The sequence below is a fragment of the Palaemon carinicauda genome, chromosome 12, assembly GCF_036898095.1.
Source record: "Palaemon carinicauda isolate YSFRI2023 chromosome 12, ASM3689809v2, whole genome shotgun sequence".
In the NCBI taxonomy this organism is placed as follows: domain Eukaryota; kingdom Metazoa; phylum Arthropoda; class Malacostraca; order Decapoda; family Palaemonidae; genus Palaemon; species Palaemon carinicauda.
In genome coordinates, this window is record NC_090736.1 from 131334362 (window position 1) to 131351270 (window position 16909).

Below are 16909 nucleotides of genomic sequence, written 5' to 3' on the forward strand. Positions count from 1 at the left end.
GTTATCTAGAAAAATGATTTTACATGCAGTTTAGAAGGATTGACTTAGAATCATATATGCTTATTACAATTATATAGTTGTTTGCAAAGGTAAATTTATCAAAACTAAGACTTTAATTTTATCTTTATTGCAAAAACATGTTTTTGTAGTTGCAAAATATTGAGTGAGAATAGGAGGAAAAAGGTTAAGAATGATGATATGTAAACATAGAGTGAATAATGTAAACATTGTGTTCAAACTCACGAATTGTTTTAGTTTTATTCTTTCTTAAATAGAAATACAGCTTATTTTATAAACTAAAAACATAAATATGTAATAGTATTAATAAAGATTATGACGTGGAGTAAGATTCATAATAAAAGTTCATTAACATTAAGCTGGCCTTGAAACTGCCGTTCGCCCATTACAGAGAGTTTATGATAAAAACGCATTTTTTATGTAATTTTGGGGTTCGTCCTTTACACAGTAATATACGGTATACAGTATACGTATATAGGAAAGATGCATTATCCCAAAACCTATTATTTTCATCTAAGATTTTGAAGATCCAATTGGAAACTGCTATTGACAAGTAATCTAAACTAATTAGCTGCTAGGTAAGACCAAGGGCTCTTAGTCACTGCTCACCACTTTGGTATGCTCAGTAACACGTGCAACCAATTCCAGAATTCTCCTCTCATGTATTGTTATTTTCACCATGATTTTGTCAGTTTTGCCTAGTTTTCTAATGGTCTTCATGAATGATAAAGTATTTTGTTTTTTTACATGTACACAATAAAGTACAGTATTTATTAACATAAGCATAATTTTAAAAGATATAATGGATGAGAGAAAGAAAAAAATAAACTACAACATAATATACATACCAACACTAAAGATACAATATGGAGGTGGTGCCATCAGGAAACCTCATGCGGTGAATTGAAGGCATTACTCGTTGCATCGTTTCTTCTCTCCTTAGCAAAACTTGCCTTTTAGACTCCTATATTACTACCATTCGTGCCTCCTTTCTTGTTTCTTGCTGTCCAACATCTACTCTTTAACTTCAGAGTGCAACAGTGAGGTTTTTCCTCAATTGTATTTGTCTGCTGAATGGCCTAACAGGCCCTAGGACCCGGCCACAAAGTATTTTTTAGTTATATATCATTCAATTGTTTGAATACAAATTCATGAGTGTTCCTTTTCCTTGCCTTTACTTTCCATGTATATATTTTAAAGTTTTAATTTAGAGAGTCAATCAACAACAACCATAAAACCATTTGTATGTTTTTTAATGTTAGTTTGACTTTCAGAAGTTCATTTTATGCACTGTAATTTGTGTAGGAAGCAGTGACAAATAAAGTTGTATACACTTATAGAAAGTGAACAAAATTATCTTTCAGGTTGACGTGACAAGCACTGAGCCCGTCACTGCATTTTGTAGTTCAGACGAAGAAGAAGAAGGCGATGCACTGCTCTATCTTCCCATATCTCCCGAAATTGAAGAACCAGAGGAAGGCTGGGGACCTGAAGGGGCACCTCCTGAGGAAATTAGTAATAAAAGGTCAGGTGACAGCAAAGAAAATGTTTCTCCAAAGAAGAAAAGACCTAAAACTTTGGATGTGGCTTTGGAAAATGCTCCAACTGAAGGTTAGCCTTTATTTTGTCTCTTTCTTACTGGAAATTTATGCTCTCATTGTTTATCCTTAGTAATTCAATTGTAAGAGATGCTCCTTTAATGAGATCTCTGGTGTCACCCAATATTGTCAAGGATCTGTAATACAGTATGTTTTCTCTGTACACAGATTATCTGTCTGATTATATATTTAACAATGCCCATTAAAGTCAAGTGTTTTGACTTGATGGTCTGGGTAAACTAACTATCTTATGACAATGATAGCAGTAAAGAATTTCTACTTCATATCATGATAGAACTCAGAACCTCTCTGTTGGAAGATGAGGGCACTACCAACCACACCAATGGAGAGGTCTTGAGTATGAACCCAGTGTGAGGCAGAAATTTATTCATACTTCTGTAGTATGCAGATTACTGTTGATATTTATTTCCAGTACTATTAACTTTCATGAGTTATTTTTCATGTTGGTGATATCAAAGTATGAGAGAGAAGTTATAATTTTGTTATTTTCTTTATCCACAGAGATCCATCCACTAATGAGCAACAGACCAAAAGACAAGCAAAACGTAGGAGGCAAGAAAGGGCGAAGTAACTCAAAAGGAGAATCTAAAAAGGACAGAAAAAAGCATTAAATTTTATATTATACTTCTACTTTGTAATAGTAGTCAAATTCAATTTCAGGAATCATCGTGTACATAAGATTATGTTTGTACTTTGGTACACAAATTTATAAAGTCATTCATGTAAGTCTAAGTGTAACTAAAGACTTTTTGCAGCATATTTTCATAGGCTCTATCAGCTACTTTTGCCTTGTCTTCTACTTTACATCTGTTCCCGTAGGGCTTTTCTTTTCCATCTGTCCAACATCTCACTTTACATGGTTCTATTTTAATACCTCTCACTTGCAGACCCCATGAGAGCCTGTAGATGTAAATCATTTAGTCAGGTCATATTAAAACAATGTTGGAATTCATCTAAAATGCAAAGTGTATGCTATGCAAAAATAAATCTCCTTTCATTAGGCTAGAGCTACCCTTGTGAGATTGTATACAGCACTTTTAACGGTAGACTGAGTGCACCTGATGATAAGCTCACCAGTTAAACATAGGAGGTGTAACCTTAAGTACAAATGAAGTGTATAGATTGTTGATGTAAGATGAAATCTAGTAGAAATAAGTGGGGAATAAATGGCAGAATTTTGGATAATCACTAAGAGAATTACTGTATTATTAAAGAAAGCTCTTTTGTAAATGTTGTGTGCAAAATTATTTTAACATTTAAAACTATGTACAGCTTCTTTTTAAGTGTCAGTGCATTACTAAAAATAGTAGAATATAATTTGTTATAAATATGATGAATGTTTTTCTACATTAGCATTACTGTCTAGCCTTGGCATTTTATAGGCAGGTTATTCATTGTGTTATATTTAAAGTATCCCAATACTACAGTAGCAGAATTAATGATTTTAACTCTCCTATACACTTACTATTTCTCACCATTTTATGATATAAGATTTATCATGTTTTCTAGAAATAAATTTTACACTGCATAATGTGTTTGCTCAGTTAATAAGGCTAGACTAAGATTCCGAGTCTTCAAATTAGGTAAATTTTAGCCCTCAACTATCTATGCATTTTTAAGAATGTCCAGCAAACAATTAGATTGTTGTTTTTCCTGTGATGATTAGCCATTCTTTGAAATTAAAGAAAGTACATTTCTTTGTTTGCAGTTACAATCTCATTTTGGATATAATAGATGTTTTGTCATAGATCATGGTATTGTATATACTGTATATACTCACGTAACATGTGAGTTTTGAAGACTAATTTTGAAGGTAAATTCAAGGGGGTCGCATCTTACACGAGATATAAAATTAGCATATGCACTCTTGGACTAAGCTACGTCGTTGTTCAAACTGTATATCAATTTACTGTGGTAAAAAATATAGCTATATTTGAAATAAACCGGATTTTGATTAAACTGATGTTATACTCAAGGGGACCGTCCGCCATGTCCGCCATTTTTTTTTTCTAATGATCCAAATTACACAATTTCTATATATGTTTTAGACATATATAATACCTTCATCATATAAAAATTTCAAGTCATTTGATCAAAAACTTTTGGATTTATGAGCAAAAATCATGATTTAAAAAAAATATTTAAGTACATTTTTCCCCACTAGTATAATACCAATTGTATTGACACTTATACCACAAAAACTACTCTAACAACCGAACAATTCTGTCAGACAGAATTTTGATTTTCCTTTCTGTTTTTTTTTTAATGAATTTTTATTTTTTTTTCCTCGTCTAGACGGAAAATAATCGTGAAAAAAAATGTAAAACGAAAATCAAAATTTTGTCTGACAGAATTGTGGGATTTTTATTCTTCTTTTCAACGATATCTTTTTCTCTAATATCGAACAACAAATAAGTGAGAAAAATGTACCTAAGTGGGAATAAGTATGTTTTTGAGTTATGAGCTCCCAAAGATTTGCAGCAAGCTTTCGCTTCTTTTCTAAAAGAAATCAAGATAATATTATTATGATAACTTTTATTGTTCATTCCTACATAAATGCACCCTAAAGGAGGTATTTGAACCCTCAGTTTACTATTCCTATGTTATGAGTTGCCTGCGATCTCTAATTGTTGCCAGTGTTTTAGTTAGCAGGTTTCAGCTTTGTACTCTTATCCAGGTTTCCCTCTTTCTTGGTTCTTTTTTCTTGTTCTCCACTTACTTTTTGTTCTTTCTATCACCTTATGTAACATTGGCATTGCTATAAAATTCCAGAGGACATTGTGAAAGCACAATCAACATACGAACTTCAAGTAAATAAACACATGCATTATAATTTCTATATGCCTTTGGAAACTTTGTGATTTTTTCGTAGCTGGTAGTTTTCATTCACCTACCCTCTACCAATGCCTTTCATTTCTGCCAGAGGTACGAGATTTCGAAACGAGAGAGAGAGAGAAAGAGAGAGAGAGAGAGAGAGCGCCTTTGGCTGATATAGATGACAGTTCAAATTGAGAGAGAGAGAGAGAGAGAGAGTTGAACATTGTTATTATAGTATTTGTATAAATGGGAGTTTTTAATAATTGGAGAGAGAGAGAGAGAGAGAGAGAGAATATAAAAGTATTTGTATAAATGGCAGTGGTATATAATTCGAGAGAGAGAGAGAGAGAGAGAGAGAACTACGCATCTGTCAAACTCAGTCATACAGACGACGCCATAAGGATGACGTCATTATTTAAAGACCGCTATTTTCATTGTTTGGAAAAATGATTGACTATTTGTTCTTCTACAACCTTAGGTAACATTGGCCTTGCTATAATGTTCCCGAGGGCGTTGTGGAAACACAATGTACATACGAACTTCAAGTAAACAGACGCATACATTATAACTTCTATACATCTTTGGCATCTTTGGCATCTTTGGCTTCTGTTTTCTTGTTCTCCACTTACTTTTTGTTCTTTCTATCACCTTATGTAACATTGGCATTGCTATAAAATTCCAGAGGACGTTGTGAAATCACAATCAACATACAAACTTCAAGTAAATAAACACATGCATTATAATTTCTATATGTCTTAGGAAACTGTGATGTTTTCGTAGCTGGTAGTTTTCATTCACCTACCCTCTACCAATGCCTTTCATTTCTGCCAGAGGTACGAGATTTCGAAACATGAGAGAGAGAGAGAGAGAGAGTTGAACATTGTTATTATAGTATTTGTATAAATGGGAGTTTTAAATAATTCGAGAGAGAGAGAGAGAGAGAGAGAATAAAAGTATTTGTATAAATGGCAGTGGTAAATAATTCGAGAGAGAGAGAACTGCGCACCTGTCAAACTCAGTCATACAGACGACGCCATAAGGATGACGTCATCATTTAAAGACTGCTATATTTTCATTGTTTGGAAAAATTATTGACTATTTGTTCTTTCTACAACCTTAGGTAACATTGGCCTTGCTATAATGTTCCCGAAGGCGTTGTGGAAACACAATGTACATACGAACTTCAAGTAAACAAACGCATACATTATAACTTCTATACATCTTTGGCAACTTTGGCTTCTGTTATTGTAAGAGTAGATTTCGTTCATCTACACTCTACCAATGCCTTCTATTTCTGCCAGACGTACGATAGCTCGAAATATAAATGAAAAATCGCCATAGATATGCAAAATTAACACACAAAGACGATTTTGTCAAACTCAGTCATGCAGACGACACAGTAAGGGTGACGTCATCATTTAAAAACCTCTATATCTTCGTTATTTGTAAAAATAATTGGCTGAAACTTCTAGGGAGTATGTACGACATGTTTACGCATACATAGAAGCAATAAAACGATTTTCGATTTCTGAAAGTTATGTCAATACCCCATGGCGGACGGTCCCCTTAACTGTATCCAATAATAATGCATGAAATTTTCATTTTTAGTATCGTATTTATAAATAAAACCATAGAGAATTATATTCTTTTCCATTGTTCATGTATAAAAGTCAATCGACACTCCCCTATGCTTTCCATATCAGCTGAGTAAGGTAAACTACCGAAGGATATTTCATATTTCATAAAAGAGACAATTATTACAATACTTGATCTATCATTTTCCAGATAGCATACCAATTTCAATAGTTTTATTTGAAGTATTTGAAATTATTAGTTTGTTGAGTGTGGTTGGAAAAGTGTATGGTAGAGTAGTGATTAACATGATTAAGGATAAAACAGAGAATGCACCCTTAGAAGTACAGGGTGGTTTAGAAGAGGTAGGAGATGTATGAATCAGATTTTTACAGTTATGCAGATATACGAGAAATATTTAGCGAAAGGTAAGGAGGTGTATGTTGTGTTTATGGATCTGGAGAAAGCGTATGATAGAGTAGATAAGGAATCAATGTGGAATGTGATGAGGTTATATGGAATTGGTGGAAGGTTGTTGCAAGCTGTGAAAAGTTTCTACAAAGGTAGTAAAACGTGTGTAAGGATAGGAAATGAAGTGAGTGATTAGTTTCTGGTGAGAGTGGGGCTGAGACAGGGATGTGTGATGTCGCCATGGATGTTTAACTTGTATGTTGATGGAGTGGTGAGAGAGGTGAAGGCTCGAGTGCTTGGACGAGGATTGAAACTGGTAGATGAAAATGGTCATGAATGGGCGGTAAATCAGTTGTTGTTTGCAGATGATACTGTACTGGTTGCAGATGCGGAAGAGAAGCTTGGTCAATTAATGACAGAATTTGAAAGGGTATGTGAGAGAAGGAAGTTGAGAGTTCATGTGGGTAAGAGTAAGGTTATGAGATGTATGAGAAGGGAAGGTGGTGCGAGGTTGAATGGAGAGTTACTTGAGGAGGTGGATCATTTAAGTACTTGGGGTCTCTTGTTGCAACAAATGGTGGAGTGGAAGCAGATATACGTCAGAGAGTGAATGAAGGATGCAAAGTGGTGGGGGCAGTGAAGCGAATGGTAAAGAATAGAGAATGGAAAATGGCTGTCTGCTAAAGAAGGTGATAAATGCAATAGTTGATGGGAGAAGTACAAGAGGAAGGCCAAGGTTTGTGTGGATGGATGGAGTGAAGAAAGCTCTGGGTGATAGGATAGTTGTGAGAGAGGCAAGTGTGTGCTAGAAATAGGAATGAATGGCGAGCGATTGTGACGCAGTTCTGGTAGGCCCTGCTGCTTCCGCCAGTCGCTTTGGATGACCGCGGAGGTAGCAACAGTAGGGGATTCAGCTTATGAAGCTTCATCTGTGGTGGATAACGGGGGAGAGTGGGCTGTGGCACCCTAGCAGTACCAGCCAAACTCGGTTGAGTCCCTTGTCGGGCTGGGAGGAATGTAGAGAGGGAAGGTCCCCTTTTTTATCATTTGTTTGATGTCGGCTACCCCCCAACATTCGGGGAAGTGCCTTGGTATATGGGACTTCCCTCATATTTTATTTTCTTGCACTGTGAGTTGAATCGTAAATAGAAGTTAAGCAGAGTTTCATTTATGTTGCTGATGCCCTATAATTTAGTTTTTCTTTTTTAGCAGTGTGGTGCTTGATTATAAAGCTTAAGAAATTATTTATATTATGTTATAACAAAACTATATTCTCTGTTTTCAGACACTTTAGTAACTGTATCTTCAAAATTTGGCTTTTACATTTCATAGGGCGATTTGCAAATTCATTGGTTCCGACTAAATTTCCTTTTTGTTTCCTCCAGTTTCTGACACACCTTTCCAAGATTCCAAACAGAATAGAGGCTATGAATATGGTTTGTTTTATCGCCTTCATTTACAGCTTGTTAGTTTATATTTGGCAGTACAGTGGAACCTCTACACACGAACGTATCTACATCCGAATTTTCCAACATCCGAAGTAAAATTCGAGCAATTTTTCGACTCTACACCCGAATTTTATTTCGACACACGAAGTAAGCAATTTTCGTCGTACCGGTTGTATCCGAATTTTTCGACACGCGAAGTACAATTCGAACACGTTCCTACTCTACACCCGAATTTTTTTTCGACACCTGAAGTAAACAATACCCGTGCATGTAGATGGTACTCATAGCGCCGGATGTATTTTTTATTTCCGCCGATAGAAGGCAGTATTTCTACCTCGGAGGGACCCTCAATTAGCGTGGCTTGGGACATTCCTCTGTTCTCGTCGACTTCGTGTGGTTGTGCCCTGTGCGTTCTGCTATTAACTGTGTTTTAATCGTGATTTTTTACGTTCATCCTTTTACGATATTTCACGTAAATCATGGGTCCTAAAAGGCTTAGTTTCACAAGTGGTAGTGGTAGTGGTGAGAAAAGGAATAAGGAAATGCTTTCTTTAGAAGTAAAGCAAGGAATTATTGAAAAGCATGAGAGAGAGAGAGAGAGAGAGAGAGAGAGAATGTTACTACTGAACGTTTGATGGAGATTAAGCATCAAGGAGAGAGAGAGAGAGAGACTCTAAAAACATAAATCACATTTTGAGTGTGAGTGAACTTGCAAAAGAACATCACGACGAACTTACTACAGAGGAGCTCAAGGAACTCCATGCTATGTCTGAGCACATGAGTGATGACAAGGAAGGGATCGAGGAGGTAGAACATGTGTTAGGTTCGGCGCAAATAAAAGAAGTGTTAGGAAAATATCAAGACGTGGTCGACTTCATCGACAAATACCATCCAAAGAAATTGCAGGTTTGTCGTGTAGTTGCGCAGTTTGATGATGTTTCCCTAACTTATTTTCTAAACATTCTGAAAAGCTGTACCAAGCAACTTTCTATCGATAGCTTCTTTAAAAAACTACGAAGCGAACTCGTGATGAAGAGGAAGGAAGTGGTTCAAAGAAAACGGCAAAGAGTGAAGCGAAAGAAAGTGAAACAAAGAAAACAGCAAAGATTGAAGAGAAAAAAATTCAATAAATTGTAAGTGTAGAGTGAAAGTGATTAAAATTAATCATCAAAAAGAAAAAAAGAAAATGTAAAAAAAATATAAAATATAAAAATAAAAAAAATAAATAAGCTAAGTTAGGTGAAAGTTCACTTAGTGTAAGTTAGAATAAGTTACGGTAGTGTACGTTTATCGTAGTCAACCTCTCTACCTCCTCGCCGCCCGTCCGTCTCCTCTCTGGTAGCAAGACCAACACCTGCGCTGGACTTTCTAAGGTAAAGTGACGCTAAAAACCCCTTTCTTATTTATTATTTCTTGATAATTATTCTTTTCTGGGTCGACCTGTGACGCCCGGTGAAAAGGGTCCTTCTTATCTCTTTTCTAATATAAATACTTCCAAATATACCAGGGAAAGTTAAAGCATGGAATGCAGAGGTTACTACCCTCGCGCGAGCACCCTAAGGGCATCGTGTATAAAGAAAGGGCGTGTGAAAACCACTATTCACAGGTCATCTTCCATTTAGATCAATCCTTCCTCAAAAGGGGGGAACCGCCCTAACGGCACCAACCTAACTCACCTGATCCACTCAGCGACGCCTGCCTCGAGCGCCCTCTACACATCCTTCTGTTGGACTTGTACTACGACGGTTGCTTTATTTTGTGTCTCGCTTTTCGCTGAGTTTTTGTGGATTTCTTCATCATGACTGAAGCTCTCCTTACTCCTGCACCAATGTTAAGTACCATAGATTGTTTTGACAGTTTTTCTAGTACCAGGCAAGTAGTGTTAAGTAATAGGAAGTGTTTTTTAATACGTTCGGCCTTGTGCCTTCCGTGGTCCACGCGGCCATTTTATTGTATACGCTCAGTGCGTTTTCTATTTGCTTTTCGTTGCCCTTTTGGTACTGTTATCTGTTAGGTTCATTAATCTTAAGTAATTGTATTTTAATCTTATTTTAAGATTGTAGGCTCCATGCCTCTGTTTGAACCGTTTATCTTTATGTGTGGTACTTATTAGTCGTTTACAAGTCCGTTCTGTTAACGAAAAATAGCGATCGGGGTTTCATTACAGTTTAGTACCGCCGATTCGGTAGATCTTTTATTATCATTTTTTACTATTCCCCTTTCGCTATTCTTTGTTATTCTTTTATTGTTATTTTCGGACAGATGTGCTTTATTTTTGAGGTTCGTGCGTGTTAGATTGACCGTCGTAACCGTCGAGTCCGAGAGAATGGGATTCCCGTTTTCTTTCTTATAGACTCGGGAGCCCGTTCTCTCTGTCTCACTTAAGGGATGACTACGTTATAGACGTGATTGTTTTAAGGTTACGACGATCTTTCTTGGCTTATAGTTGGTGTTAGATCCGTGTCGTGTTAGAGTCGCTTTAGGTATCGGCCTGCCTTGCGCGGCCTTATGTCCCCCCCCCCCCCCCTTTAGTTCCACTCTCTCCTCGCTCCGGCCTGGGAGTTGGGTCAGAACATTATTCACACTCCGCCGTGAGTTTCACCCTAACTGGGAACGCTTATTACCTTTTGCGCCCCTTCGACAGGGAATCCTCCCCTCGTTGGCTTTCCACAACTTGACTCCGGCTTCGGCCTTCCATTCACACGAATCTGATGTATCTTCTTTTTGTTTTTTTTTTACTCCGGCGCGTCCTCCCGGAGTGCTATGGAGATTTATTACTACATCCAGTTAACGTATCCCTTCATTGGGTTAAGGATCTATTACCAAACACACACACACACCCCCCCCTCATAGCCGCCGGGCTTCCATCGCCCTCCGGCTTTCCCATTACATAAACCATAATTGTTAAAAAGTAATTACTCCGGAGCTTCGGCTCCTCCATATTCATATTCTGTATCAGTTCTATCATGATTTATTTTATTTTTGTAGTAATTACGGCGGAGCTCCGGCTCCTTTTAGTACACGACCTCGGTTTTTCACATCAAATTTAAGCTTCCCTGTCTTTACCTTTATATACTTAGTAAAGCTTCTGGGAAACTTTATACTTATCGACCCTTTTTTATTACAGAAAGTACACTGTGCTGCCAAGGGCTGTTCCGCTACCTTTCTCGATCCGGTAGGCCATGACGTCTGCCGGTCGCATGCCCACTGCGCGATCTCTTTTGTCCGGGAGGATGGCCAGGCCCCTTACATGATCTGGTTCCCGGAAGCATGTGCGCTCTGCTACGAGCTTTCCTCCCTTCTCCTCAATGATGAGGTAAGTGAGCGAGGTTTTCTGCATGCTAGTTTTTAAGGCTCCGCTTTATATATTGGTCGTTGGTATTTTTTATTGCTTTCACATAGTGATTCAATGTATCCTGTTTTTTGTCCTGATACTTTCTCATACTTTCCCGTCTGCCGTTCTAAGTTACCCCCCTTTTTCAGGCTGACGAGGATTCACTCCGGGCGGCCAAAACCAGCCTCCGCTCCTGGGTGTCTGGTTTCGGACGGAATGCCCCACCTGGTTGCCCCTACCTTCTTGATTTGGACATGGCTTCCCGGTTATTCCCTGGTTCCTCCTCGGCTGCAGTGCCTCCGGAACAAGCTGCCCCCATCATCGAGAGTATCAGAGCTGCCCTTCCGGTAGAAGAGGAACACCTGCTCTCCGGAGACATCTCATCCCTGGACATTCCCACTGAACCAATGGATGAGCAGGTGAGTGGTGTGGATTTGGCAGAAACCTTTCTTTCTCCTACATCTTCCTCTTCCTCTTCTTTCCACGGCTTTGACAAACCTCAGGCTTCTCCTTGGGAAGGTTCCGTCTCGGTTCGTCCCAAGGTGAAACCTATTCGTAAAAGTAAACCTAAAACTAATATTTGAGCTTTGCCTCAATCCATTTCTCCGATACCAGGACCTTCCTCAGCCCCTGACGTCCCAATGCTTTCACGCACCCCTCCCCGCCCTAAAGGACAGAAAGGTAAGTCCACTAATCTAAGGCTTCCGCTGTAGGTAGCTCCTCGGACAGCCAACTAACCTTAGAATCCATACAGGACATGGTGGAGACGAAGCTGCAATGACACTCCGGGGTCATAGCAGAGCTGAAGGACATGGTGGCTAGCCTCATAAGACATAAGTCTCACCCTGCACCGTCCCCAGTTCCTGACGCATCGAAGCTTCCACCCTTCGATAAAAATAACCCTTGGAGGTGCGCATTGCATGCCCCTTATTTGGATGGCACGCTTACACTTGAAGGGTTAGGGACCCGCCCTCTCGAGGATCTGGAGTTCTTTCCTCCAGGTCTTCAGTTCCCCTTCAATGGCTTTGTTTGCTTACGTGAACATGCCTTAGTGCGAATGGACAAGGTCCCGAAGGAGACGGTTATCTTCCCTAAGGAGCAGGCCCAAGCTGTCTGGGCCCGTACTCTGGCGGAATGGGGTTGCCGTAATTCCAAGCAAACCCCCCACAAAGGAGCGTATACCATCTTTATCACTCCTCCGTCCATCCCTTCCCCGCTTACTGATAAAATTGCGGAATTAACTATTCAGTCAGTTAAGGATGGCATTCCTATGCCATCCCTTAAGGAAACAGATCCCACCTCTCTCCTCGTCCCTGGCACCTCGGCGCTCTGGAACGAGGCTTCCTCTACGTTCACGGTGGGTAAGTTAGACCCAGACTGCGCTTCCTCTCTCTTCTCGGAGAGACTCCCGAAGATAACGGACCACTTATTGAAAGTGGAATTTGAATCGAGAAACTGGCTGGCAAGAACTCTTAACTCCGTAGTTTCCTCAGAGCTCATTGCCTCCTTATATAGTGATGAACCTCTCTTCCGGGTGCAGGCGAAGAACCTCCTGCAGTCGTTCCAGTCGGACCTACATGACCTCTGGACGGTGAGAACTAATTGTCGGAAGCATGTTCTCGCTGAAGCCTCTATTCGGCATGAGCCCAACAGGGTCATTACCTCTTCCTGTTGGGGTAAAACCCTGTTCCCCCAGGAAGAAGTTGATAAGGTTCTCCAAGACGCAGCAAGGGCTAATCAGAACCTTCAGGTTAGGTGGGGCCTTTCGAATAAACGTAAGTTTGAGAACTTGCCCCCGTCAACCCTCCTCAAAGAAAAAGCAGAGGTCGTATGTTCCTTATAAAACAGCTAGAGGTCACCTTCATCATTCCACGAGCCCTCATTCTTCAACTCCTTCTACGTCTAAAGCCCCTCCTCAACAGATTGTCTTCCTTCCGGCTCCTCAAGGTTCCCAACCAACTGCAGCTACTTCTTGGATGACCTCCCCTGCCTTCAATCAGGCGTACGAGACCTCGGGTTCCTTTCGAGGATACCCTCGAGGCGGCGCCAGGGGAAGAGGTCAGTTCCGCCAACGAGGCAGACCTAAAGCTAAGGGTTCCCGAGGGGGTCATGGGGCTAAGTTCAGCTCCACACAATGAAACAACTCCGGTAGGGGGAGACTGTTCCAGTTTCGGGACCAATTTTCTTGATAATTATTCTTTTTTACATGTCTATTATCTAATTTAGAGTGCATATTGTCATGTGTAATTATGTGTAGTAATTTATTAAGGAGTTATCATAGGTTTTTGGGCTCAACCACGGATTAATCCTATTTCAATGTATTCTTATGGGAAAATTTGTTTCTACATACGAACATTTTCTACATCCGAAGTCGGTTATGGAACGGATTAAATTCGTATGTAGAGGTACCACTGTATATTTTCTTGATCTTTTCTCCATAGGGGTAAGAGTACAGTTAACTCCTCGTTAACACGAGTTCTGTTAAGCCGATTTGAAAGTTACAATAGTTCAAATTTATTGAGATATACTTGGTTAACACAAAATGTCCACTGATACATAAGTTGAACTTCCAGCCGAGAGAGAGAGAGAGAGAGAGAGAGAGAGAGAGAGAGAGAGAGATAAGAATCTATTTGAGGTTGCAAGCAAATAAATTTTAATTTTGAATGTGGTACCAAAAAAAAGTAATATAATTTTACGAATAAATGTACATCTATACTTGTAAATGTAGATGTGTACAATTTAGCATGTTTATAGTACATCGCTGCTCTTTATTTGTGTACGTGGTTTGTTCTAAGATAATATAAAATAGAAAGATTTTGTAAGGTTGAATAACAAATTAAGTTATAGAAATTATATTGCGATAGTATAAAAAAAGCTTAATTGTTACATTTACCAATATTTATATTCAATATTTTTGTTTATATCGCCTACGTAGATTGCTGTGGGTCGTTAGCATCAACAGATGATTCGTCTGTTGTTGTTCAATGCATATTTTGATAAGAATCTAGTCAAGAAATTGCTGAACAGTGTTCTTTTTTTTCAAGAATTACGTGATAGGGAGCAAAATCATTTCGACAATATTCTTAACTATATGTGAGCATAATCATGATACCATTGGGACCTTGAAAACAGCTGGCAAAATCAAAATAAAAACAATATAATTTCTGTTGTTAAAATACATCTTGAATTGTTAATAGAAAAGTACAAAAACTATTAAAGTAAGTTCAGATAACATCGAAAACCAGGATTATTTTAGACATCATTCAATTAATTCACAATGTGAGATCAGCTGCGAAATCGAATGATGTCTTAATCCTTCCCTACGATCAAACATAGATTTAAGCAAAATCAAAGTTTTTATTGTGTGTAGTATATAACTGACATTATTGGAGGAAACAAAGATTTCTGTTAAATCAGTTTTATGTGTGTATAGTAAGGCACCTGAGAGAGAGAGAGAGAGAGAGAGAGAGAGAGAGAGAGAGAGTGTGTGTGTGTGTGTGTGTAGGTAGCTGAGGATGGGGACGGGAGGCAGGCAACAGCCGGACAGTGGTGACGAGAGTGATGCGTCATAGTGTGAATGTACATGGGTAATAACTTGTTTTTCTGTAAAATGAATATAAAAGTTGAGTAAGAATGTGTGTTTTTATTGTTTCTGTGACCTTCAAATACATTAATAATGTGTTCAAGTTTCATACTAACGAAATTCCAAGACAGACTCTCCCAGTGTCCAGGAACATAACAACCCCTATTACTGTTATTTTTTATGGAGAAATTATGGTCCGTTAATATATTTCCGTTAACACAACCTCTGCAGAAGCATAGGCTAACCCTCATGTTAACAGGGAGTTGATTGTATAGTGTAAAAATTTCATTCTAATGCTACTTAGTTTACTATTGTACAATATCAATATGCAGGCAAGACAGCTGCTATCTGATTAGAGTGTTTATTACAAAACACTTTTTTTTTGGGGGGGGGGGGGTTACGGTAGTTTTTATGGCTGTGTGCGTTTATGCAATGATTATAACGATACTAGCGATACTTTTAACCTTATCTTTTAATTTTCTAAAAATTTTATTCTATTGTAATTTGGTTTCTCAAAAAAGAACTTGCATGATACATGAGATATATAATAAAATAAATTTTTATTGGTGAAAATTTTCTGGTCACAATATGCGAGATCAGCTGTTACACGAGTATATACGGTAGGTATACAGATCAGTTCACTTTCGTTGCTGAGTAGTAAATAAAGTACTTACTCCATTAAATGCACTAACTTACATGATCAATTATCCCCTTTGCTATGAAGACGTTGCTTAACATCAAAATATGGTTTGCCCTTTGTTACACACCATGTCTCAGATACGTCATTTACAAATAAAAACCATATAAAAGTTAAAATCACTCGTATATCCTACAAATGAGTACAGCACATGATGAAGTCTTAAGGATTTTAGCCGTTATTCCTGATTGTGTGTGAGAATCTCTCTCTCTCTCTCTCTCTCTCTCTCTATATATATATATATATATATCCCCCTCCGTGTACTACATTCTCTCTCTCTCTCTCTCTCTCTCTCTCTCTATATATATATATATATACCCCCTCCGTGTACTACATTTTCTCTCTCTCTCTCTCTCTCTCTCTCTCTATATATATATATATATATATATTCCCCCTCCGTGTACTATTCCCCCTCCGTGTACTACATTCTCTCTCTCTCTCTCTCTCTCTCTCTCTGTATATATATATATATATATATGTATATATATATATATATATATACACATGTATATATATATATATATATATAGGCTATATATTCCCCTCCTGTATTACATTCTCTCTCTCTCTCTCTCTCTCTCTCTCTCTCTCTCTCAAAACGAGGTTATCCTGACCCCTAGACAGGGAAACCAGTCGGAATGCTAATTGTTTAAAGGAAATATTTCAAGTATTTCCTGCTGCCGGCGAATTTGAATCACCACTTGGTAACAAGTCACCTTCTTCCTGATCCTTGGCGAATCGCGCAAAGCTAATATACCTAACAAGGAAAACACAACCAGAAACCAGAACTTTTGTCTTGACTTATCTCCAGAAATATAAAAAACTAAACTTGATTACCAAATGTTTTAATTTATACTATAAGTTTATAGTAATTAATTTTTTTGCAAATTAGGTAAGTTATCCATAAAATTGTTTTCTCTGACCTATTTGTACATCGTTTTCTTTTAAATTTCTTGTATGAACTAAAGTAAACAGTTCCTGCGAATTCTATTGGTGCGTTCACAAAGCAATTTTAGCGAATTAAAAACTCTGCTCAGACATTTTATATTTTTGTACATAGTATTAAATGAAGTACACTCACAAATATATCTTCCTTGGATATCTTATTCACATATCTACTGTAAATACTGTATTATTATTTTAGATAACTTCTAAACACCAGCTATTAAAATCGTGAAGATTTTTGTCAATGAATGGTGTGGTGGAGACTTCAAAGACAGGAGAGCTTACCTTTAAAAAAAAAAAAAAAAAAAAAAAAAAAACATTTGCATTAGCAGCGACATCTATTGCTGAAGTGTCCTACTGATTAGCTAATAAAAAAAATAAAAACATTAGAATTTGATATTATGTTACTATGAAAGTTTGTTGCTTGTTCATTTACAAAATGCAAGTTAAAGTTAGGCTATGTAT

The 16909-nt window shown here is 37.9% G+C and overlaps 1 protein-coding gene across 1 annotated transcript in view; it reads left to right on the forward strand.

The window, feature by feature from the left end:
* LOC137651285 (retinoblastoma-binding protein 5 homolog) overlaps positions 1–3580 on the forward strand; it is a 202150-nt gene extending 198570 nt beyond the window's left edge. Inside the window, exons 9-10 of the mRNA XM_068384554.1 lie at positions 1383–1629; positions 2139–3580. Of these exons, the coding sequence (XP_068240655.1) occupies positions 1383–1629; positions 2139–2248 (357 nt within the window). The 3' untranslated portion in view covers positions 2249–3580. The remainder of the gene's footprint in view (positions 1–1382; positions 1630–2138) is intronic.
* The last annotated feature ends 13329 nt before the right edge of the window (positions 3581–16909 follow it).